The sequence below is a fragment of the Ixodes scapularis genome, unplaced genomic scaffold, assembly GCF_016920785.2.
Source record: "Ixodes scapularis isolate PalLabHiFi unplaced genomic scaffold, ASM1692078v2 PGA_scaffold1__304_contigs__length_218370807, whole genome shotgun sequence".
In the NCBI taxonomy this organism is placed as follows: Eukaryota; Metazoa; Arthropoda; class Arachnida; order Ixodida; family Ixodidae; genus Ixodes; species Ixodes scapularis.
The window spans coordinates 24,269,815-24,295,890 of NW_024609846.1; the positions used below are offsets into that span (position 1 = coordinate 24,269,815).

A 26,076-nucleotide genomic window follows, 5' to 3' on the forward strand; every position below is an offset into this window, starting at 1 on the left:
GAGCATTCAAACATAACGGCCTGGGCAGTATACGTGTACAAGCTTTAGCTTTTGATGCACCCTTAACTTTCGATACGCTCAGCGCTAGTGTAAAAAGTAGGGCTGTTTCATTCTTAATCAGCCTACCATGTGCGTGCTTACACTATATTTTATACAACGTCAAACTTTACCCACTTTACCCGTTTGCATCTTTTTCATTTATGCACACCACTACTTGCGCGCATAAATCACCAAATTAAGATTGGTATGGGACGTCATAAAAAAATTACAGGTATTTTTATTTCACCGCCAAAATAAACTACGCATCGCCTAACGCTCATTCTCCGTCCATAGGTAGCGCTAGGTCACAACCAGATGCCAAAGTTTCATTCCGAACGGACATCTTTTTCGAAAGTTATAAGTGATTTTCTGAAAATTTCAGTTGGAAAATGGAGCCCATTTTTGTCTGTTTTCGGTTTCTGGTGCCATAGAGCCCCATGTGTTCAAAAACTCCGTCGGCCGCCATTTTCACATTGAACTTTTCAGAAAATCACTTATAACTTTTTAATAAGGTATCTGATCGGGCTGAAACTTTTACATGTGGTTGTAACCTCTAGCGCTACCTTTGGGCCGAGAATGAGCGTTCGGCGAAGCCTGTAGTTTATTCTTGCGGTAAAATAAAAAAAAAAAACTGTAATTTTTTTTTGTTACACCCTGTACATTCCTTAAACTACGTGCAAAAGCTATCCACAGACCCAGAATCTTTGCCTGGCCAGTCACTGCATTTACCACTGGACTCGTATTAAAATTAATTCTTATCATTTATTGCTGTAAGTTAATTATTAAACACGGCATTTTTTTTTCTTATTATGACTCCCGCACCAGTCCCTACTTTGGGATTACCAAACTCCACATCTAAACATGAGTGTCATTTTTTGTGTTTTCCAATCTCGTGGTTTTTGTCAGAATGGACACCCAGCTACCTAAATGAGACACCTGACCGCCCAAAAAATAGTTAATTTGTTTTGATTTTTTAGGCAGTTAATTCCTCAAGCTAGAATTTTGGAATCCCAAGTCTATCACGTCATCACGTTTTCCTGGAAATCGACAAAGAGCCGAAGACGTGCACGACAAAAGGGCCGGCCCGTCATAATGCCGCCCTCAGAGCCGAGAAAGCAACGCCCGGTCACGGACTTCCAGAAGATTCGCGTTCATCCTTGCACCAGACGTAACTTTCGCCCTGTGTTCTTGTTCTCGAAAGTGCCAGTTCATCCTAGCCCCGAGCGCGCGACGCTCGAACCTTCTTTTCTCAGCTTTCGAGATGGTGACGCACTGTAGACTAGACCTTGTCGAGTCAGTCTCGCTTTCGCTCTCTGTTACGCTGCCGAATTGCCGTCTGCTTTTCTGCTGCCTCGACGCTCTTTCTTTACTTTTTTTCTTTGGCACAAGGTCGCCAATTAAACCTTTATTTTTCAGTTCACTGTTCGTCCTCTCGTCACCTTCATTCGCGACAATATAAATCTGATCACATTGAAATATGTGTAATTGGCCTCTGCAATCTCCGATAACGGCGCACAGCCAATTTTATATTTTTCAACGCGTCAGTGGTTTTGTTGTGCATGTATCTCGCCATTTTGCCTATGATATACTTCAACTACAAAAATGAAAGCTGTTTACAAATCCCTGTAACGCCGAATTGGAGCGCAGCTCTTGAGGAGGAGTAGGGAAGGGTACTGAGGGGGGTCACGTCACCTGCGGGTAGTCACGTGACCCCGGGAAGGGTCACGTGATCTCGGGGGAGGTCACGTGATCTCGGGGGAGGGGGTCACGTGACCTGGGGGGGTCACGTGACCCCCCCCCCCCCCGGTTACGCCGACGCCGACGCCGCTCAGGCTGGAAACGGGCCCCTAAGAGCTGCGCTCTAAAAAAGTTGCACCACTGAAGGTGTCTGCATTTCACAAGCACTTTCACCACTAAAGTAAGTTACAGTCTAAGAAGATAGGGTGATGGAAAGGGAGACTGGGGAGGAGGAAGCAGACGGAATGCTTGACAGAGGTTTCCCAGTCCTCTCCAGCCTTCTGTTTGCTTCCTCGTGTTTTGTTCTGCCCACATTTGCTGGAGACGTGAGATCGGAGCCAGAGCCGTATATGTAGAGAGTTTGGTTAATGGGAGGCGCGGGCAGAGCCAGGGCGTGCGGCAGTCTCGGAAAGAGGGCTTGGCTTGCTCTCTTGACCAACCAGGAGCCGAAAAGAATCCCCTAGCGGTGGTAGCGAGAAACAGTTCTGATCAAAGGTCTATGTTCGTATATGGTTTTAATAAGCGCGTAAGAGTGAGGTGTAGCAACCCTTCGTGGTTGAAAATACAATGCACGTGTTGTTTTGATCATCATCATGCAGAAAGATGTAAGAAACGAACGCGCTGCTCAACTCTGTTTGGCGCGGACAGAGTGTGACCGCTCGGACGACAGATTCCCGGCGCTCGGCGCTTGGCGTACGGATTATGTCGATCGTTCCGCTAGTTGCACTCTTCCACCATCATTTTGGATGAGCGTGATTGAAACATCACGTGTACCATATTTTCAGCCATCGAGAGTTACTCCAATGCAGTTATCAGGTTTGTTTCTCGCGACCACCGCCAGGGTATTATTTCCGGCTTCTGGTTGGTCACGTTCGAATTTCTGAAGACGCCCTGGAACACGCCCAGCCCGCTTTTGGCCAATGGCGCCTCCTCATTTGCATCCTATACTTCCCAACGAATGGCCAAACTCTCTACATATACGGCTCTGCTCGGAGCGTAGGCAACTAGCCCCCTTGCACGAGAACTGCCGCGGCCGTGCGCGTTCCAAAGAATGCTGGTGCAGAGAAAACAAAAAGCAAGGGACTAGTAATGTCAAATTCAGAATATAGAAAAATACCCCACTATATCGGAGCGCCACCAGACAAGATTTCTCGCAGTGATGTACAGGCCTGGAAGGCGATCCCACCGCCATCTCTTGGTTTGGAATCATACTAACCAAGGGTGGGGTTGCACCTTAAAGCAGTCAGCAGCGAATCAAAGCGATATCGTCTGAGCTTCCTGAAACCAACCGTGAAATTCAGAAAGTCGCATTTTCAAATCGTAACGACCGCGAAATGCTCTGTCTATGCTTCGAGCACCAAAATTGCTGCCCCTACAAGAAAAGCGGTGAATGGAGCGACGTAGTTTATACAGGGTGTTTAATTTTAATTCGAACATATTTGTTTAAGCGGGGAAAGGTAGAGTGACGCGGGCTGTGCTGGTCAATAGACTCTTTTCAAAAGTACATCGAGTAACATTGGCGGTCGCCATTAGGCTAGGTGGCGCAAGCTACCGCCCGTTACAATGGGTATTGCCTTTAGCATCCATCCATCCATCCATGGACACGAAGCGCGCGCACTGATTGGCCCCAAGTGCTCACTTAACACAGCCGCACCCCTCGTGTCCAATACGTGCTCAGAGCACGTGGTCAAAAGCAATGGAGGACAGGCGATGGCGCAGATCGTTGAAAAGGGTGTATTTTACGGCCGTGGGAAGATTATGCCACAGGCTCAACGCTGGCGGTCATAAACGCAGATGTAAAGACTATCATCGGCGTTTGCTTACCGCCAGTGTTGCCCCTGTGGCAAGAGTGGAAGCTCTGTATACGCACCTCCACGCTTACCACATGCTTCAGATTATTCTGCGAGTCACTGATTTTGTGGCTTTAGATTGCGCTCAGCAAGTTTCTAAATGAAGCCCTACGTTTCTTTTCACTAATTTAAAAGCTAATTACCGATCTCTAGTTAATTTTTTTACTTATCGCGACGATTAGTCAACCTCCTATATTCTGTTCTTCTGACCTCCTAACTCAACTGAACAGACCACAGTAGTGTACCTTTCGCGGATTTCGTTTTTTTAAATAAATATAAGCATTAACTGTCTCATGGAGCGAGCCGACGTCATCAGCTTTGAAACCACGCCAAACGGCCCTTTTACACCGCTTCGATCCCATTTGCTAGCGCGCGTCTACAGCCAACGGCACCTTTTACACCGCTGCGATCCGATTGACTAGCGCGCGTCAACAAGCTTCCCATTCGCCGGACACGCAGCGCCATGGGGTGACCGGTGGTTGAAACTGACACTGCGCGTCAGTTTCAACGACCAGCCATCTCATGGCGCTGTGTTTCCGTCAGCGTTAGAGTTCCTGTATAGGCTCCCTACGGGAGCCAGAGTTGCGCATTTGTTTTCCCCGCGCCGCCACGCCGCTATTCGCCGAGATCCATCACGTGAGGAGCAAAGCATCCGTTGGCGTGCAAGAAAGCCACCTTTACGGTCGCTCCGCCGACGTTTCTCTTGCCCCGGCGTATGTTTCCCTGCTTTCCGCCTCCTTTTCCTCCTCTCCTGTTTTCCATGCGCGGCGGCGCGCGCGCCGCCGCTATTCGCCAAATTTAGTCACGTGAGGAGCAAAGCATCCTGCTCGTGTGGGAAAGCCGGCGCTACGGCCACGCGCCGAGGGTGAATGCGCAACTCTGCTACCGTAGGTAGCTATACAGGAACTCTAGTCAGCGTCAGGTACAGGGTGTAAGAAAGACAAGTGGGGAAACGACCCATAGAAGCCTACCGCAGCGCCGTGACCGGATTGTGTACTCGTCTGCTTGCGAGCAACCCCGATTTGCGACAGATGGCGCTGCGGCGAGAGGAAAAAAATTGGAATCGGATTTGCATGGAACTCAATGGGAGAGTGTGCGAAATAAACCGAGACAACGACAGTCCTCCATTGAAAATCCACGAGAAATCATCTCCGTCAGTTTAGTTGGTCGCCACCGGTCGCCTACCCGGAGTGAGAGTTCGCGGTGCTCCACATAGATGGCGCCACAGACAAAGAGAAACCCGAGGGGGACACAATCTGGTCGCTCATTTGGCTCTCGTTTCCCCACCTGTCTATCTTACACCCTGGTCAGGTATACCTAAGCACTTCTTATGAGTACCTCGATCTTTTAAAATAAATACAGGGTGAAACAAGGAAACGGTAGGCTCTTTAAATCGACCGGAAAATTCGGTTTCTTAACCTATCGCGCTACGACTTTGTGCAGCGTTGCCCACACATGGTGCATTCTTTTTTGTAAAATTTGCAAAGAGCGAACTTACCTGAGAAAAAAGTAAAGAAAGAAAAAGGCTTAGCTCCTATGGAAACACAGCGAAGCCACCGGTCTTCAAACAACACGGCGCCGTTTCGCACGGGAGACAAGAGATGGCGCAAGCGGTCGCGACGCCAACTGCCACCAACGAACGAGCATACGGCGCCGAGAGCCGGCGTATTTAGCAGACAAGGAACTGCAGTTCCTCGTTGTTGCCGCGCCTGTTTTTGTTTCCGCGACTGTCGCCGCCTGCGGAACGCAAGCCGCTTTTGAGTCGAAAAGATTGTCTGCTAAAGACGCTGGCTCTCGGCGCCGTATGCTCGTTCGTTGGCGGCGTTCGTTGCGCCATCTCTTGTGTCCCGTGCGAAACGGCGCCGTGTTGTTTGAAGACCGGTAGCTTCGCTGCGTTTCCATAGGAGCTAAGCCTTTTTCTTTCTTTACTTTTTCCTCAGGTAAATTCGCTCTTCGCAAACTTTACAAAAAAAAAAAAAAAAGCACCATCTGTGGGCAACGCTGCACAAAGGTGTAGCGCGATAGGTTAAGAAACCGAATTTTCCGGTCGATTTAAAGAGCCTACCGTCTCCTTGTTTCACCCTGTATTTCGAGGTAAAGTTAAACAGCCCATGCCGTGGCTTTAGTTTTCAATACATCTCAAGGGATGTTCCCGATCGTCGTGCTGACTGGGTTCCTTACCGTCTGCCAGGAGACGTGCGTTCGCCGCCAGCACGAGTTGTTCGGCCCTGTGCTTGGTGTCTGCGTATGGTCCCTGGTGGCAGTGCTCGACTACGGAGTCTCCCCAACCGCCGGTGCCGTCGTCCACTCCCACGGTTCCCGTGTACACCAAGTGCGGAACGTTCTGTGCGATGCACGCCTCGATCACGTTCCTAGTGCCTGCATTCAAAGATGGGCACAACCCAAGTTGAAGCTGCTTCAACAGATAATAAAACAGAAAAAAAGAAAACTTTAACTTTTAAGTTTTACAATCCATGAAACGCTAAATTTAAGGAGGAATCGTTTAAATTTGTGTAGAAGACATTGAAGAGTCGTTTCCGGGAGTGAAGAAGAAACTATATGTTATCACTTTAGTGGGGAAACTTCTATGGTGCAAATGTCACGTAACATCAATTTCCCCGCCAAATTAAGCGGGGACACTAAATCGTTGTATACGTCACTTTATTTTCTTTATTTACATAAGAAAACATGCAGCGAGGAAACGTCGGCATAGCAGGTACAGCCCATGGATTAATACGCTCTGTAAAGTACTAAAAACAGAACACTTGAATATACAACCTCGGCTCAAGAAAGATAATACATAAACAATAAACATAAGTAACAACATTAAAAAAATCAAGACCATTCTCTGTGGTAAATGGTCCGACGTCGTCATTAATACAAAACAAATATTCGGGTAACAGGTTCCACTGAGCGATTGTGTGTGGAAAAAAAAAAAATTTTATAAGGTGTTTTACAGAAAATTTTTCTTATGTTTCTGGAATGATCCACACGATTTGAAATATAGTTAGGTAATTCTACGTATTTGCTTTCATCAATACCTGTCAAATCTTTAAAAATTGCGAGCATGAACCTCAATAAAAAATCTTTGCGTCTTAACGATAAAGTTTCCCAACCAAGTACATTTTTAATCTCTGTAACGCTGTTGTTTCTACTACAATTTACTCCTACAAATGTCGGCACATGGTTTTGAAGTTTCTCTAACTTATCTGCAAGGTACTTTTGGTGCGGATACCACAAAGCACATGCGTAGTCCAGTGTTGGTCTAACCAAACAACAGTAGGCTGTCTGCCTTAGTTTCTGTGGAGCACCGCGTCAATTTCGAATAAGAAAATTTAAAGTTCGGCCGGTCTTTTTGGCAGTTTCACTGACATGAACATTAAAAAAGTACGCTTGACAAGGTAATTCCCAGATATTTAACATCAGCGTTTTTACTTAATTTATGATGATCAATAAAATGCATGATAGGACAGGGTTATGTTTCCTCCCAAAAATGGCATGTCCACGCTTATCCACATTCAGGCCTAACTCCCGAATGCTGCAACATTCCGATATTCTATTCAGATCCAACTGTAAAAAATCCGAATCACCAACACTGTGGACCCTGCTATGCAAAACACAATCGTCCGCAAACAGCTTTATAGACGAGTTAATGGTCGAGGATATATCATTAATAAACACAAGAAATAAAAGAGGTTTTAGCACTGACGTTATATCGGATCACATGATGTCAATTTTTTCCTTAAACTTAGCGGGGAAACTAAGGCGGTGTTTAGGTCACCCGACGTTAATAGACTTCATTCATTTTTAGCTCCATCTCTCGGCGGCCGCGCGAACTATCCAACCTCCGCGCCATCTTTGAGGCATCCCCGCTGTCCCCGCTCTGCTTTCATTTGAGAGACGTTTTTTCTGCGCGTTCTTTGCCTGATGTTACGTCAGAGCCTCCGCTGCTTTGAAAATACACATGCTGGTCCAGGGAACCACCGGAAATTGGAAAATCGGTGGCCGAGTGAGCTAGCGCACACCATCTCGGAGCACGTGGAGCGAAAGCTCGCGCTGCAGAACCCAGGGATCCTGGGTTCAATCCCCACCCCTGCCCGCTTCGATCTGGATGTGCATCGCACCGGCGTGGGGTCGCGTACCACTACTGCGTGGTGCACGTTAAAGACCCCAGGCTAGTGGTTCTACTGCGCTGGCTAGATTTCTCATCTACAGCGAGTGACTCGTCGCAACTTTGAAATAGCTGACCAACTACACGTTGTGTAAATATTCACACAATCCCAATTAATTTAACTGGGTGGAAGATGCTCCGACAGCCATTGACAATGAGGTCTCAATGTTTTCTTTAGTACGAAATTTGACCGTATAATCCCTTTAAGCGATTTAGCAGTTCACTTCACACTCCACGCCATATTTAAGCGTGCTGTTTACATCGGATTAAACGACATTCCTCCTAAAGAATGCCACACCCTGTACCCTTGATGATATAAATTACGCATCAAGCGCGCAAGCAGCTCAGCGTCTTAGGCGCTAAGCAGCCATGTACTTATCTACGGCGTTTCGTGAAAGAATTTGAGGTTGTCAGAAGTATGAACAGTTTAAGCTGCACAGGAAACGATATTCAGTTGAGATGTTCCTCGGTTTACACAAGCAAACTGGCACACCCAAGGACACTCGCAGCAGTGCCACTGACAGAAACGGCCCGGTCACATCTCTAGGACAAAGGCTAAATGTTTCGCTTTGCAAAATATACTGAAATAGTTGCGGCTATCATAATGTTGACGTACTCGCGCTCCTTACCTCTTGGTGATGATGATCGAATGCACCTCAGGTAGTGGACACTAACACTGCGTGGGCACTCGTTTAAGGATCGAGAACAGTTGCGTAGTAACTATAGTGTTCGGCAGGGCCATACCCAGAAAACAATTTCGGGGGGGGGGGAGTTTTCGGGGACAACGGCGGCCATTTTGAAAATGTCTATAGTCTTATTTTAGCCTATTAATCATGAGCATCGGTGGCATATAATGGAGAGTTATAGCAAACCGGAGAACCGGTCCCGGTTTGGTATCCGGTAGCCGACAGGCGCCACTGCGCGTGCGCAGAGGTGGAGATTAAAATCGGCTGGCTGCAAGTGCACCGACCAGGGCCGTACCCAGAAAAAAATTTCGGGGGGGTCAGAACCCCTTAACCCCCCCCCCCCCCCCCCTTCCTGGTTACGGCCCTGGTGTTCGGTCGTTCCGTTGACAGGAACATCCAAACCCTAACATTGTTCAGACCTCGGCATGTACCCTGAACTTTGCCAAAGTACATGCATAGTTGTTGGCGAACACGGGTGGCCCAAAATCAGAACCGCATCACGTGGCCCTCCTGACTGAAAATCGACAGGGACAACGCTACTCGTTTTCACTAATTTTATCTGCCACTGCAACTGATTTGTCACAAAAACTATTACGAGGTTTGTAGGTGATCCGAGTCAAGGATTTATTCGAAGCGGTATCTACCGAGAAAACAAAAATCGTTGCACTCTCTTTTTGAAAACTAAGACACTCGTTAGCTCTAGGAGAAATAAAGACTCCTGGAGATTGAGAAAATGTTTAAGCAAATAGAGTTGGCGGTTTTTCCTTCCTGGGGCTCCGAGGACTCCCGATGACAATTGGGTTATGATGAGTTCGAGTCTGTTGATCACGGGGAAGAAATAACTTTACGTGGGGGGATGGCATTTTAGAGCAGATTTTGCGAACTAAAAAAAAAAAAAAATTCTAAACGTCCCACGTACCTTCCCCCCGTCCACTCAAGATAAAATATAAAAAAAGCAAAAAAAAAAACAAAAAAAAAAACGGTGCTATTGGGGCAACACAATTTTTAAAGCAGCACTCAAGTGGATTTTGAGATCGTCTATTAATGTTAAGGCCACGGTCCCACTGAATGTGGCAGTTTAGGTACTTTTCGGCAGGCCATTACTCATCTCCTTTTAAATACTGTTTTGTGGGATTGATGTCATTTGAAAGGCAATGCAATCCTCTTTCATTTGATATTATGTATGTGTTGGTTTTTACTGTTCATGCGCATTTGTAGCGTTGCAAATATGATGGCGCGGACCCTCACTTGCTCCGCTAGTTCATGTTTTATGAACGATCCATTAGAGATAGCACGGTTCCAATATAGCAGTTTTGTTAAGATGATGTCGGAGCAGAATCTAACGATCCACTTTTTTGATATTTGCACTACTTTGTTTTTTTCATCCCTCCAAATATTGCCCTAAAATTGACATTTTTCCGCACAAATATGTTTTAATGACAAGAGCTAGGGCAATGAAATTAGCTACAGATGTAGTGCTTATAATTGGTAATATGCAGAAAAAAATGTATTGTTGTGTAAATTTTTTTTTGTTTAGATATTTTATATCAAACGTAGCACTTTTTTGTGCTTCGTGTCATGGTAGTTCAAATGCCGCTGAAGAAATAATTAAACTATGATAAAATCTTTTATAAAATTTAGAGCTACAATGGTTCCCCAAAAGGTGGACGATGGCTTTTTTTCATTTTCAAAGTCATAACGCTCCAGGAGCCCTTCAAACTTACCTGTTTTGACGCATATCTGTTTTGGACATCAAACAGATTTATTGGCATTTAATAACATTTATAGTTTGGAATAGATATACATTGCGATGTATTAAATTTTCACAATGATATTTCTTTGGTTTCTTAATAGGTGTAGAGCTTAGCTAATTTTAAAAACAATTAAAAACTGTTTGGGTGATTTGTTGCGCTACCTGGCGGATGGCAGACAAACTGCTGATTTCTAATGTTCAAAAAATTTCCGAGGGCGGCGTTGGCGTCTGTATCATCATCAATCTCCGTGTCTTTTTACCCTCACATTTAAAAAATATATTGGAAGATTTACTATCGATAACTGAATGGTTTAAGTACTGGGTCAGGCTAATAAATCTAAGACCAATATTTACACAAGCGTAGCGTGATATAATGTGTTCATTATTCGATATGATTGAAATCAATAAACAATGAAGACGAAGAGGAAAAGAATACACCCGAGTTCACTTTATGCCTAGAGTCACTAAATGAGCTTTAAAGTATCGGCACTCCGTTCCCCAAAATTGTTTTGGGCGCCGCCATTTTGGGTCTTGCTCAGAGCAAACGCAACTGCCGATCATCGTGATCTAAAAGTACGACTTCCTCAGCATTAGATGCGGTGCTAGGAAGCTGATGCAATATTGCAATGCTCTGTCGCGGGTTGTTTAAACATTTGTGAGGGAGGGAAAAGCGTTTCCTGTGATTTTAGATAAAGCTTCATATAACTGGCAACCATGATTTTAAGCCACAATATGGCCAAGTGTCGTTACTCTGAACCGTAGCTAATTTACTGGCACAAGCGGGAACAATGAAGAAGAGGCAGGCGTCAAAAGGTAGTGGCTTGTGGAATCCACGGGGCTTACGATATGGCCCCTCCATGTATTACTGGGTGGAGCACTTCATGTGCCCTTTGCTTAGGGTGGAGCACGACATCTGGCCATTTTGTCCCCCTCTTTTATTTTTATTTTTTGTTCAGAAGCGCGTGAAAGAGCGTGTCCCTGCACGCGCTCGTGGCGCTGATTGTGCTATGGCGACATTTTGTTTTCGTCGATTTCTTTGTATTTTCCCCGTGAGCGCGTGCTGTCGGCATCGGGTACTACAGAGGGTGGCATCACCCTAAACAGAAGGACATTGAGGCACACTAGGTATTACAAGCGTCTTGAACAAAAGCATGAATAGTGTTATTAAATAAGCTACGCTTCAGAGTAGCCACGCTTGGCCTTAGTATGGCTTAAAATTATGGTTGCCAGTTATTTGAAGCTTTATCTGAAATCACAAGAAACGCTTTTCCGTCCCCCACTTTAAACAGTTTGCGACAAAGCAAAGCAACATTACATGAGCTTCCTAGCACCGAATCTAATGCTGACGATGTCGCACTTTTGAATCATGACGATCGGCAGTTGCGCCTGCTCTGCACAAGCACCAAAATGGCGGTGTTCACAACACTGTCGGGGAAGAGAGTGCCGATACTCTAAGCGCAGCTCATTTATTGGCTCTAGTTGCCGCGAAACTCCTTTTCCCTGACTGAAACTGAAAGTAAATATGAATAATACACCATTATTATAGCTTATTTAGTTATAACCAAATACACATAATGAGAGGAGGAAGCGGGCGGGTAGTAGAAACGCGGGTTTTATACGCGACCGTTCTAACCGTCTCAAAAGAGAGAATGCACGAGCTTGCGCTGGTTTACAAAAAAAGGCATCCAAAGAAAAGAGGCGGCACACTGTGTTCTTTGTTATTATGCGTCTAATTGCAAATTGTTGTGTGTATGTTTATTCAGCCGGAAGTTAGTCTGCCTTAGTGGGCGTCTGGTGTCTCAGCTGTAGATGAGCAATTTAGCCAGTGCGGTACAACCGAAAACCTGGGGTCTTCAACGTGCGCCACGCAGTAGTGATGCACGACCGCACGCCGGTACGATGCTCTTCCAGATCGAAACGGGCAGGGGCGGGGTGGGTTCTGCAGCGCGAGCTTTCGCTCCCAGTGCTCCGAGCTGGTGTGCGCTAGACCATGCACTCGGCAACCAACCCCCCCTTGTGCGTCTAATTTATATACAGGTATAAGTATTTGAAGATCGACAATGGACGTCGATCGTCTCGAGGTAATGTAACGTAATAACATTATATAAATTATAAACTGGTTGAAGGACTGAACGACTTAATTTTTCAATTCTTGGATTGTAATGTGGCGGTAGCCTATTGTACTTACTGTTGATGAAGAGCAATATGAGGTGACGAGGTAATGATTAATTGATGAGGCTCTATAAGGACGACGACATTAATGGGTGTTGAACCACAACGTCTTTTTTTCAAGTTGTTTCAAGTATCGTGTACCCAAAGACTTTCTTCACCCGCAACAGTATATGGTAGAATCAATGAGGATGTTGCTTTACAACTGTACGTGGAACAGGAAAACTGCACTGTGCAGAAGCGCGGCTTACTCGTTAATATTAGGGACGGATTTCTAGCAGCATTCCCTGATTGACTACTTGGAACAAATGGCCTCGTTGACGTAAAGTGTCCCCGTTCCAAAACATTCTTGAAGCATACTTAAACCGCAAAGGAGTATGAGGCGAAAAATAAGAAAAAGGAGTCTGGTGTGAAAGGTCCAGATCACCACCGTAGCTTCTACTATCAAATACAAGGGCAGTTACACAATACACAAAGAAAGGTTTGTGATTTAGTTATATTTACACTTAAGGGCATTGATATCCAACCTATTCAGAGAGATGACACCTCCTGGTCAACCAACATAGAGCCTTTTCTGCTCAAGTTTTACATGGAAGGCCAGACTTCCGCTGAAATTCCTCACGTAGACGAGTTGTCCGACCGAATAAACTGCCATTACTCCCGATGTGGGTATCTCTCGATCTTTGTTCGTAAGCGATAGTATCATGAGATCGAGGGGTGTGGCTATTCTTCCGCCGAATATTGCTTCGGCGGGTTTTTTTCCGTGTAAGATGAGACCGACGCGTGCTGCCGGAACAAGAACCTGGCGATTCTTCACTGAACTGCTTCTTCCGTAAGCTTCAAAAGGGATTTTTTTTTCGTTTCGCACACCATCTGTTCTGCTTGCCCGTTAGTTGCAGGATGGTATGGTGCACTAATGTGATGCCTAATGCCGTTTTTTTTTTCTTCAAAAACTTGTTTATTTTATTTGAAGCAAGATTTGGCGCGTTATCAGAGAAAAGTATTTTCGGTAGGGCAAAAGTAGGTAAAAGAGACCGTAGAACGTCAATGACGTGTTTGGACGCCGTGGCAGGCATCGTGTAAACTTCCAGCCACTTAGAGTACGCATCGTACATGACTCCGCAGATGTGGATACGTTTCGCCACCCACCGACTGAATAGTGAATCGTTTTCAGTTACTGTTCGAGTCTTTCCACAAAGTTAGCCCAGGTGCCAGGACTTCTGTCGAAAGCGGTAAGTGTTCGAAACGTCGACAACGTCGGTAGCCACGTGTTGTGCTTGAAACTGGACACTTACCCATCGCTGAGAAGAAACTTGCTTGTTCGTCTGCCATGAGTCGTCCGATATCCGGTCATCACCACAACACCATCTCCCGACAAAACTGGTCTTCATTGTCCGCATGTCCATGGTTAGCAATCACGTCAACTTATAAATTCCCGAACGCTCATAACTTGCCGTCGCTAAACGCCGTTCATTCATAGCGTCTTCATTGCAAATAAACGTCTTCCTATTTCTTCTGATGGTTTCCCTAAGCTGTACTTACAACATAATGTGTGTCGGTACTTCCGAAAATATTGCAACGGCGTTTGTTTTCCGGGAACTATACTGTAACAACCTTTACAATATCTTTCGGACCCCGTGAAACACAATATTTCGTGACGTTATTTTAGTCGTCATTAAAATGGTGAGGTAAGTACCGTAAATCGCGAAGCAGTTTACTCGACGTCCGCTTCCACTGGTTGAGTCTACTGAGCGTGCATTCCTGCAGAGGAAATTTTCATTGATAGAATATTGACACGTCAATCAACATTTGATTCCTTCTTGGTAAGATTTATTGCGAAAGCACGTTACAACCGCCGACCGCATCTCCCTATTGGGCAGGAGATCGAATTATAGGGGGCGCTTTATCGAGCTTGTTGTCCCCACAGCCTGGTGTTTACCAACACAGCATAACAAAGAAATTGAACCTCGTCGAGCACGGTCTGGGCACGAGCGCTTCGCTTTGACCAGTGCTTTGGTCGCACGAGGAGCGGCCTTCGAATCGTCTTCTTCGATTTCTCAGATCAAAAACAAACAAGGAAATGGGGTTTGTTGTCCCCACAGCTGAAGCGCACCGCTAGAGGCGTGACTGTTCGATCTCCTCCCCAATATCAGACAACAATTTATACCCAGCCATTCTCGCATACATCCGTTTGCTGGGCCACGCTACTTGAGCTAGCTGAGCACAGCTGGCAGCGGCGCGAGCAAGGCCACGAGGGGAACGTGATGATGCTCGAGCCATCCCACTGTGAACCAATGTTTCGGCCACCCCACGGGTGCGTGTCGCCATCTATTGGTTGAACTAACGCCTTGTTCAAGATGGCTGCCGTGGGACCGCAGCCTTAATAACTGAGCCTACGGGCCCTAAGTATCCTAAAAAAAACGACCTTGCACTCGTAAGGGCCAATTTTCTTATTAAAGATCAAATCAAAGACCATGACACGCCCTTCGCTGAAGCACACAATATCGCACACCGCTTGTCCGGAGAAAGGGACCAAGTCATGATGGAGACATCTTTATCCTTCGAGCCCGGTGTTCGAACCCGGCTGAACTATCCTGCCCCCTGGCCACGCGCCTCGAGCCTCGTGCCTTAGTCCCGCCCTTGCTCCCCGAGAGCGGCCGCATCATCGCCAAAGTTCTAGGCAACGTTGGTTCTAGGTGTCCAAAATCCCCACATCTTCCCCCTCTTCTGAATTGCTCATGTTCTACAAAATCAGCAGGAACTCCTTATTTTACTGCAGAGATTCGCACCAACCCTCCTTTGGGCGGCAGAACACCTCCCAAAAAATATTAAACACCCGTAGTTTATAAATCAATGTTCCCCTTAAAATTTCAACAAAAAACAAAGTGAGAATAACAAAATATTTTTCTGCTTTCCCACCAGTATCTCCCTCCAACGGAGCATCATCAATAGCTCCGTTCAACTTTAAAATTTATTCAGCTCACGCCCCGACTAGCTCGAGTGAAGGACAGAGAAGGCACAACCAAGTAGGCATTCGTTTTCAAATAAACACTTCTATAAAATTAAGAAGAAAAGTAACAATAACAAACCATTTTCCTGCTTTCTGACCGGCCTTACCCCAAACGAGCGCCATCAATAGCGCCGCGCAAATTAAAAAGTCTTCTAGCTTGCGCAACGACTAGCTCGATTGAAACGGAAGAACAAGCAGAACCGCGGACACTATCGCTTCAAGAGGAATTAAACTGCAGTGATAAGGCTTGCACTCTATGATCTATCCACCCTATTGTGCGGATGCGCGGGTTACACATATATATATACGTTATTTGGCTTCACACTGTTTTCACCTTCTCAAATATTACGGAAAGGAGTTCCACGGAAAGACGTTCGGGCACTAACGCACCTCAAGCGTCGATAACAGCGAGACTTGTACGTTATCCGTCACATTTATGAGTAATTTTGTAAGGAGATAATTACATATTTTACAAAGTAATTGTAATGTCATTTTTCTGCTTTTTGACGTAAGGGAATGATTGTAATCTATTACATTTTCGTTTTCAATCACGGGGAAAAAAAGCGGGAATATAAAATACCAACAACAAAAATATCGTTCTTAAAAAGATTTTGTTTTTGTAAGGGAAAGCTTTACTGGAACCACGCTGTCACCTGCACATACAAAACTCAAAGCCTGGCGTTCTTCCGGTACTGAAAACATTTCTTCACGCCGCCTAAAACCTCAAATGGAATATTTTTTTTTTGTGTGGCTTGGTTAAGGGCAAATTATAACTCGTCAGCTTGCTCGCCCACAACGAAGGGGAAACACACTGATGCAAAGAACGGGACCCCCAGTGCAAACAATATTGGGCAAACTCACAAAATAAAAATGCTTCCTTCCAAAAAAAAAAAAAAAAAACTGCCAATGTGCACGCGAGTTGATGTAGGGAACCCGTGCGCGCCTTTTTGTCTCTCCACTCATTTGCTTTCGATGACGCGAATAAGACACAGAACGATCGCTCACTGAGCGCCTTCCAAAAGGTTGAGAAAATTAGCTATATCCTCTTCGGGGCATAGCGACTGTGACAGTTTGCATAATGTACAACAGAGAAATAGACTGAAAAGGATATGACATTAACTGGCATGCTGCTCAAAAGATATTAAAACACTGATCATCTTTGGGAGCCACGAATGTTTATTTGATATTTTTGCGGCGTTTCACCAAATCTTCTAAATGCTTCAGGTTGCTTATATCCCGTCACCCCTTTCGTGCATCATTACTTCTTTTTTTTTTTTTACAATATTACAGCACGCTGTTGGTAATATTTGGCAACTTTCCGCGATGGTAATAGCGCCGTCTGAGAATCGCGTTCCCCAGCTCTTGTATGAGCGACTTCAGAATGAAAGTGCTTGCTTACGCCTTCCACACGTGGAAGTATCTGGTAAGACGTACTCTTACGTAGTTCGTATTTCACAGAATCAGAATCACTGCTCTCGCTGGGGGGGGGGGGGGGGGGGGGGGGGGGGGGGGGGGCGTTGTCGTTTCCTTACCTGACATTTAGTTGAGGAACACTAAACTGTGGTACGGCCGACTCGTGCTACATTATATTCTTGTTTTCTGAGGGATCCTTTGATGTTTTTGCTGGTTATATATCCCAAAAACTCCATCCTCTTATTCACCGACGTCTTAACCAAGGTACGACATGTGTTCAGAGCTAATGAAAAATTAATATAAAAATATAATCTATAATTTAATTATTACGCGTAATTGCCGTGTCCTGCTATTTTCCTATACCACCGTTTGGTGATATCTGCCGTCTTAAAATATGTTTTTATAATCTTTTTACATGTATTGATTTTATTCGATGTTTAATTATTTCCATTAAAATTTTTATATCTTTGTGATTCTAGCCCCATCAAACTCCGGATGTAACAACGAAGCTCTGTGCTTTCACCAGGGCGAGAAGCTGTGCCATTTTTCTCAAGAAGCACGCAATGCAGTGCGTCAAGCATTCGTGATTGCCTCAATTAAAGGGTGTGGAGCACGGCGGAAGACACCTTCCCTTAAAAACGAGGCAAGAGTCGGACGTGACTTTCGAGAGCAAGAGTTTCCCCAGGAATTGAAATTAGGGGGGGGGGGGTCTAAAGTTTTAGGAGGGGGGGAGGGGGTTAGAGGTGGCATTGAGAATAGAGGAGTTGTTTTGAATTAAGGGAGTGCCTTCGGAAGAACAAGGGGGGGGGAGGGTAGTACAGCCCCGTAGGGGGGTGTAAGGGAATCACTGTTCGAGAGCCAGCTGTTGCTCAAGGTCACACAAGTGAGACTGGTGGCAACAATAAACACTTCTATAAACCTCTTGTATTTTTTGTCTTACCATAGGACAGTAAGGTAAAAAGTAACACCGCTTAAGTAACGGATTACTTTTTGTAGTAACGGTCACGTAATTTTGTACAAGGGTAATTGTAACTGTACTTAGTTACAATTTAGCATGTTGTTATTGTAAATGTAATCCCTTACTCTTCTTTTAGTAACGTGTTCAAGTCTGGTCACACCTGTGTGTACGGGCACTTTTCGCTTTCGATATCCCACAGAAAGTTCACTCCGAGAATTGAAGTTTTGTCGATCGTCACCAGCTTATTTGAATGCAGTCGCGCACTTCCCTGGAAAGAACCACCCAACACAGGAAGCCATGGTGTCGTCTGCTGGCAAGGTAGTGAAACTTTATTATGAGCTTTTGTCATCGCTTTATGGTACTGAAACGGTAGAAAATGTCTTCAAGATTAGATTTCAAGGAGGCGCAATGCTTACAAGAAATTATTTACTTTTATATCAGACGATGTCTAACCTCACGTCGAGCCCCATACATTTGTCCATAGCAACGGCCCTAGAAACGGTTTGTTTTGAGCGGAGCGCCATGTTGTGACGTCATCACTTACGAAGTCAATTAACCATTTTCATTGGCAAACTTTTATGGAGGTAATGAAGACCCGAGGATGTCTCCCCCGCCCCAAGAGAAAATACTGCTCGTGTGATGCTATTGCTGTGAATTTAATAGGAAAACTCGCCATCCAGAACTGGCCAGTTTTCACTAAAGCCCACCAAACAATATGCCATCAAAATCACGCTTCTACAAAAAGCACTAAAGTGCCCCTTCAAATAGCCCTGCATTCGTGCCGCTCTTTTTAGAAAACACTACACATAAAAAAGAGCGCTTGAGGCTGAGATCATTTTCCTGTGAAGGCTGGTTCACGCACGTGCAACGGCTTCAGGCCCGTTTACACACTTGCGACTCCCTAGAACCGAGTGCCTTAGAACCTCTTAAAATCTCTTGCGAGAGAACACAATGGTACGCAGGGTTGGGCAGTGTCGCGTTACAAATGTATCGCGACAGTGTTTCAGAAATACATTTTTTATCTGTATTTCTGTATCGCGAATTATTTTGTTTCACCAGTATCTGTATTCCTGTATCGAAATACATTTGGATTGTTTCTTTGTATCGCGAAACAATCAAGGTGAAATGTATTTCGTTACATTTCTTGAAAATACACCTCCCCCCCCCCCCCCCCCCAAAAAAAAAAAAAAAAAAAAAACCTGAACTTTTTTTATTTTTTATTTCTGTGGGCAGTAGGGTTAAGGAGATGCTGGGGTATGGTTACTATGCTGACCAAAGCTCTTTCCGATTCTCCGAACTATTTTTCTATTCGTCCTCTTTTCTCTTCTGAGTAAGGTTGCGTCGGGGACTCGAACCAGGTGGCGTGCCACAAGTGGAGTCAGAGCATCTTTTGCCGCAGGTAATTAGGTAGGGATTTCTTGAGTCATTGTTTGCTGGCATCCAGTGCCCACTGCTAACCGTCTCTCTCCCCTTAGCAAACACAGCGACAGTACACCCAGCCGGCAAAGCTGAGTCACAGTCCGTTGCAGAACGAGCCTGGCGGGGGTTGACTTCAAATAGTAGGATGACTCAGCAGTGAAGTTCAACACATATTAGAATGCGTCTGCGGCTGCGCCCGTAATATTGCACGGCTCAAGGGTACGTCATCAGCCGACGTGAACGTTGACCCTCTGCTCTGGTGATCCAAAACTCAGGAAGGAGGCGAGACGTGGCATCGCTGTCCCGACCCAGACTTCGTACACCTGCGACTCGTCTCGAGCGCGCTATTTCTCGGAGAGCTCGCAACTGCGCCGGCAATATCAGGTTGCAATCCACGAGGCCTCTGTTTGGATGATGATAGGCGAAACTGGAGGACTGAAATTCATGCGTCGGTGACGGAGGGTCGGCAGGAAGGATCTTCACAACGGGGATGCCACCGGAACGTTTTTTCAACCATAAAAGAAGATAAGAAATGCGTTCCAGAATGCTTTAGGTGGTCCACTATTCTCGAAGATTCAAAATGCCACCGCCTGCACGATCTTCAACTTTCATACAGCAGCATAGTAAAGTTGCATGTTCAAGGCCACAACTACAGATCAAGAATACCAGTTCTTTTCACCGTCACGTCATGTGATTAATGTTGACAGTGACGTCCTTATTGGACAGGGGCGTGGTGATGTTTTGATGGGATTTGGGATGACGTAGAATTTATTTAGAGGTCGATGTCAGGGAAGAGACCGCGGTCAGTCCTTGGTGGAACGTTTTTTTGAGCCTATTGAAGACTCCTCGTCGTCTGAAACCACTACCTTCAAGGCAAAGTGCCAAGCCTACGGGAAAGTAATTCCCGGATCCCAAACTTCCACTTCTGACTTTAAACTTCATCTCATCTAGCGTCTCAAACATATATGAAAAATGTATTGCAGTATCAGTATTTGTGTACTTGTATTTCTGCCCTCCCTAAAATGTATTCCTGTTTTTGTATTTCCAAAGACTCTTTGCCTCTATTTAATATGTATTCCGATACGTATCGCGATACACCTTCACAGATATATTTCAGTATCAGTATTTTAGCTACTATTTTAATGTATCCCAGTATTTGTATTTCCAAATACATTTTTTAGTACTTCTGCCCAACCCTGGTGGTATACGCTGGCGCCATCCATGCGCTGACGCTAGAACTGCATTTCACTACAGCGAAGGTTTTGCGGTATTTGCGTGGTCAAATGTGCGTACTACCTGTGAGAAATGGTCGATTCTAACATTGCCAAAATATTTTTGAGCCACGAAAGAGGAAATATACGGGACGTTTGAGAATGATCTAAACGACCAATTCTCATAGATCGTAGGCACATTCGATCTCGCAAATACCGCAAAAACCTTCGCTCTAGTGAAATGCAGTTCCAGGGTCTCCTCACGGGTGGCACCAGCATGCCAGTGTGTCCTCTTGACAGCCTAGATTAAAGATGGGGTCCGTCTGAATCCACGGGGTGAGTTTCCGATTTAATGGCGTATGCCTCCGGCGGGGATCGGTCGCAAGTGTGCATGCGCTGCGTTGTCGCGTGGCGAGGAGGAAAACCGGCGGAAAGGCGGAGACGTTAGCAGACGATCAACCCTTTTGCCCTCGCCGCTCGTATTGCAAACGCGACCCGTAAACCACGTGACCTTGATCGAGCAGTAGGACTCTGTTCGTAACACAGGCTCGCTAGTGTTCTCTCGCCATAAGACATCGCAAGAACAGCTCCTACAGCCAAACTCAAGTGTAGCAACGGGCTGTAACGCGTTTTGTTAGATCTGACATCACTTCATCTTTGCCCCTCTCATTCGCTGACTCTGACTTTAGGTCTCAAGTTTCGGCTCCTATATTTACCGGCAATGTTTAATAGTATCGTCGTGTCAAAACACAGATAAGACATCTCCGCTTGTTTGTACGGCGGGCACGAACGGAAGGGCAGTACGATACATCTGAATCCAGCCGGTGCTGGCGTCACCCCACGGCTCCGCAAAGGCAATCCTCAACTGCAATAAAAATATTTAAAAAAAGCGGTCTTTACGAATATCGCAACAGAATTCCGAAAAGAGTTTGGCATAAGCTTAATGCTCTGAGAGGCTACTCTGCTGAGAAAAGAAGCACAGTAATAAGGAACATACATAGACATGCGCACAGCTACAATGGAAGCCTGCATGCCAATAAGACGCCTACGAATCATTTCTATCGAATGGGTTTAGCCAGTGAAGAGTGTGGTCGGTATTGTGCGTATGCGACGGTCATGTAAACATATACTTTCGCCGAGTTAGTTCGATTAGTCTATTTGATTGGTTAGTTGATCGATTAATCGATTTCGGTCAGAAGACACTTCCGTCAGGGCGCTGCTTTCTTTTTACAGTTTATGTGAGTTGGTGCCGTTTCGCCTTCCTAATGCCCGGTTCCCATTAGAGCGACGAACGGAAACCACCGACACCGACATGCCTCCATCACGTGCAGTATAAGCGCGCTTTCTAAAGCTTGGAATCACTCGTGCTTGCTTCACGAGCGCCGAAATACCGCAAGCCTACCAAAGGTACCATCGTGCGCACGCTGCACGTGTTGGGGGCTTGTGGGTGTCGGTGGTTTCTGTTTGTCGCTCTAGTGGGACTAGGGCATAACGCTGTCATTTTACCCAAGCCAGGGCTTGACAGTTTTTTTGGAAACAAAATATAGGAAAGGATCATAGAGAATGAGAATGGCGCTGACCGCATACCTTGGACGTTGACCCTTTCCATAGCTTCGACGTTCTTGAAAAAGTTGACGTCTATAAGGGACGCGCAGTGGATAACGCACTCCACTCCGGAGAACGCTTGCGCCACTGCCTCCGCGTCGCAGATAGTGCCTACGATCTCCCTCATTGGCTTGTCGGTGCGGTGTCCTGCGAATTTAGCATTACGTCAAAACACGACTTGCACGTGACGATATCTTGACGTTATTGTGGTCATTTCTACTTACCAGTACGAAGGAAAGCGAATTCGACAATGCGAAATGATCACAACAGAAGGTACGCGCTTAACAGCAAAGCCACAACAATGACCTCTGATATGACGTCAGTGCAAGCCATGTCTATGTTTTCATGAGTCTCACGGTGCATTTCTGGTGTCGTGTGGAGATTGGAGGACGAAATTTCACAGAGCTCCGTAGAAGATTGGATGGCTCCTGAAGACGCATATTGTTTTTATAAAATTTTGGGCAAGGTGCCGCACTTAATTCATTTCACCTTAGGTCCAAACGCAGCCGACGTACGAGCTGATGGTACCAATCAGACAGCGGCCACCATCATGGTTTTCGTCATGTTACGTGTTCCATTATCGCTGAACCAATCATAAGCAGAAAATGCCTAGTGACTTGCGCTTTTGACGGTGCTTGATTGGCACCATTACCTCGTAGCGTCGGCTACGCGTCATTGAGCGGCTTTCCGATAGGAGCTGATGATACGAAAAGGATCTCACCCAGATTGTTCTTGTAGGGCCTGGCGTCAAAGAGTCGGATTTCCCTGACCTTGGACTGGTCCTCCTGCAGGAGCCTCACGACGTGTTGGCCCAGGAAGCCACTGGAACCGGTCACGAGGACGACTGTAACTGGACGTCCTCCTGAAAGCGCATCGAATGTCGGATAGGCGGTCACACTTTTGCCACGTCACAGCTTTAAACCATCATCTATTGCCAATGAACGGATTTGAATGTACACATTATCTCTGGTGACGTTTTTGGTTAGATTTTTAAACAGACCCCTTCCTCTTTGTCAACAAAGGACAAGCCTTCGAAAGCGTTCTAACGACAAAAGAGTGTGATTTCACACCGCGGTGGTGGTGGCGCTTCGGGCGCACTTCCGGTCTGGGAGCGTTGGAAGAAGTCGTTATGTGGGACGGGCATTCCTTTGTTGCTTTGGAAGACACCAGAATAAAACCTTCCTTCTCGTCAAAAAGCTGCGACTGGGGTTATAACAAAAAAAAAAAAAAAAAAACGGGAAGTTTGTGAAGATCCGTTTTCATCTGTTTTCTACCTGATCGGTTCGTTCAAGAACGTAGATAGGTGTCGCAAAAAGGGAAGACCAAACACCGTCGAACTGCAATTTCTCGTGCGGGAAGCACTCTCGGTTGAATTCTCAGATACTTCTTGGTCGTCAGATTTACTTGTTTTGTTCCAACATGAACGTGGAAAAACCGTCAAGTTGTACGGAACACCTGCAGACTACGTTCAGTGCGTCTTCACGTTCAGACGACCGTCTGACCGTTCAAATTCTCGTCTGCTTGTTCAAACTGTCGTCTCCTCGTTCAAACAACAGCGACCCGTAGACCAAATGTTGACCCGGAAATTGTAATAAAAAGTGCGGGCCTCAAATCATTATTTATTTATTTATTTTTTTTAAGTTTGGAGGTTGGGTTAAGTAGGCTCGGTGTGAGCAGTAGATATAAGGAGATGTTGATCGTTTTTTACCATTGGCCATCACCGACGTGTTATGCGTGATTCACTTGGTTCAATCCTGCTTGCGATTTTCAGTATCGACATCGAGTATCGCAGCTACCGTCACCGCTTTTGAAGCTCGAGCGATGTCACTACTGAAAATAGCGAGCGGAATCTCATAATCAAAATTATGCTGTGGCGTCCATTCTAGAGCGTTCACACGCGAAATGAATCGCCGCACGTCGCATTACTTACACAAAGTTAAAAAAAAAAAAATAAAACACTTTATGAAAAAAAAAAAAAAAAAAAAAACTAGTTAGAGGTGAATTATGGCGTATTTGTATCCCGTGAATCTGAATATCAGTGATCGTTTTGTTCGAAGACGTAACTAAACAAAAAAAAAAAGAAAAAAAAAACATAAAAAACCTTTGACCATTCGTGACATCATACAAGGATTTTTGAGCCGCCAAGCGCGTGTCGGTCTTGTGGACAGCGCGTGCAATTGCATGGTTGTCAGGTGTATTCCCACGCACTGAAACCAGTCATGACGCCTACTTTTGACCATTTAAAACAAAATACTAAGAGTGTGGGTGCATAGCTTTGATAGGCGCTGTAGATGCGCGAATGCAGAGATTCCAAAAACTACTAGTGTGACGTCTTTTGGGCGGCAAAATTAAGTTGTTTGGAACTTCGCCCCGACCAAGCTATGTCAGAAATAAATATGGCGGCTGTCCATACCACACTCCAATACTCAGCTTTTGCCCGCTTCTATAGTCGTTTACAAGGCTGCAGGAAGGCGTTTTAAGCATCAGCAGCTGCCGCAGAAGAGAGGCTCTGCGCATGCCCAGAACCGTTCCACAGCCACGAAAATGGCAGAGCACAAAAGCCAATATACACGTTCAAAAAGAATGCCCTCTTACGATCGATGTGAAAATACTGCAAAGTGTCGTCTGGAACGGGTGTAATACTCACTTCATTTTTATGGTGTCTTTGGCGCACGCCACTTTACAGCCTTTTTGGATCGACCGTAAAAGCACGAAATTTTTTAAGGGGGTCTATAGACCAGTGTCTGCTCTGTTTCACGGGCACCCTCATGTGTGCTTATGCTTACGGCATGACAGAGTAAGGGGGCTGCGTTGTTTGCGAGAGTTCATTTTTTTAGAAACCTTCGCACATTTCGTAATGCAAGAAAGTCAGAAATGCAGTCACGAAGCCCCAACAAATCCACCGAATGCATAAAGTGCTGTAAAAAGCAAAAATATTGTTCTATGCAGGTGTTCAAAAAGGCGTCTTTGGCAGATCGGAACGCAAGGCGGAGGAGCACACCAACCCATAGAGAGCGCACAGGGAACGCACGATGACGAGGCAGCCAACGCGCGCCGTCATTGATCGAGGTCGGGTCGGGGCAACACCACCCATTCCAGAATACTGAAGGCCTCCGGACTCCCCTCTCTTCCTGTATGGAGCGTCATAACATTCGGATGGTGACAGCTCAGCAATTGAGCCCGAGCCCGAGCCCGAGCCCGAGCCCGAGCCCGAGCCCGAGCCCGAGCCCGAGCGTCCGTCGAGGCGTTAATTGGCCATGCAGCCCAGCCGAGCAGTGACGGAGCACTCGTATCCAATCGGTGTCTTCGCTCGATCTCACGGTGATGACGTCAAAATTCTTGCGCACAATGCTAGCGATCAGTCTCTAGGTGGTGTTGGTCGAGTTCGGATGGGGGCATCTGGCTGGTAAACAAAGGCACGAGGTGCGCGAAGAGCAGGCGAAATTGTCCGCCTTATAGTCCGCAGCAGGACACACGAAAGGCTTACCCAAAGGAAGGCACTCCGCCGCTCCTCCGGTCATTGTACCGCGCGCTCACGATCCCGCTTTGAGTAGAGACTGCGCGCCTCCGACGAGGCAGTAAACGCCGCTTCGACACCGATAAGCGCGACGGTACTTTGAGGCGTCGCGCGAGGTCGACCGGTTTTTATCGGCGAGTCGTCCCCGTCAACAGCGAGGGCAAGCTCCTTCGAACTATTAAAAGCCCCGATCACGCCCAGACCACGTTTCAATGTAGACTTTCCTTTCGGCTCAAGGGCGCACGCACCTTCCGCGCTTTCCAGGTGGGTGCTCTACGACGTACGTGGGACAGTCGTCGAGTCGGGTCATTGCGGGCGCTGGCCGCTTCGACCACGGTTCCGCTACCTTTCCATCTTTACAAACACGGGCAGTCCCTTTCTTGCCTTAGAAGAGACTTCCGGTCGTTTTTAGGGAGGCCTTCAGAGCTTGATCACGTCATGGTTTTTATGACGATTTAGCGCTGCAGGAATCCCAAAGTTGAAGATTCAGCGAGGTCCTTACGCTGTGCGGGGAACCGGTAACCGAGTGTGTTAGCGC

General features: G+C 46.1%; 1 protein-coding gene across 1 annotated transcript in view; it reads right to left on the reverse strand.

Moving 5' to 3' along the window:
• Positions 1-25,644, reverse strand: part of LOC8032161 (3 beta-hydroxysteroid dehydrogenase type 7) — a 41,754-nt gene extending 16,110 nt beyond the window's left edge. The window contains exons 1-4 of the mRNA XM_029970338.4: positions 25,509-25,644; positions 22,743-22,883; positions 22,004-22,168; positions 5,808-6,005 (exon numbers count right to left, since the gene is read on the reverse strand). Coding sequence (XP_029826198.2) covers positions 5,808-6,005; positions 22,004-22,168; positions 22,743-22,883; positions 25,509-25,542 — 538 coding nt within the window. The 5' untranslated portion in view covers positions 25,543-25,644. The remainder of the gene's footprint in view (positions 1-5,807; positions 6,006-22,003; positions 22,169-22,742; positions 22,884-25,508) is intronic.
• Positions 25,645-26,076: the final 432 nt, after the last annotated feature.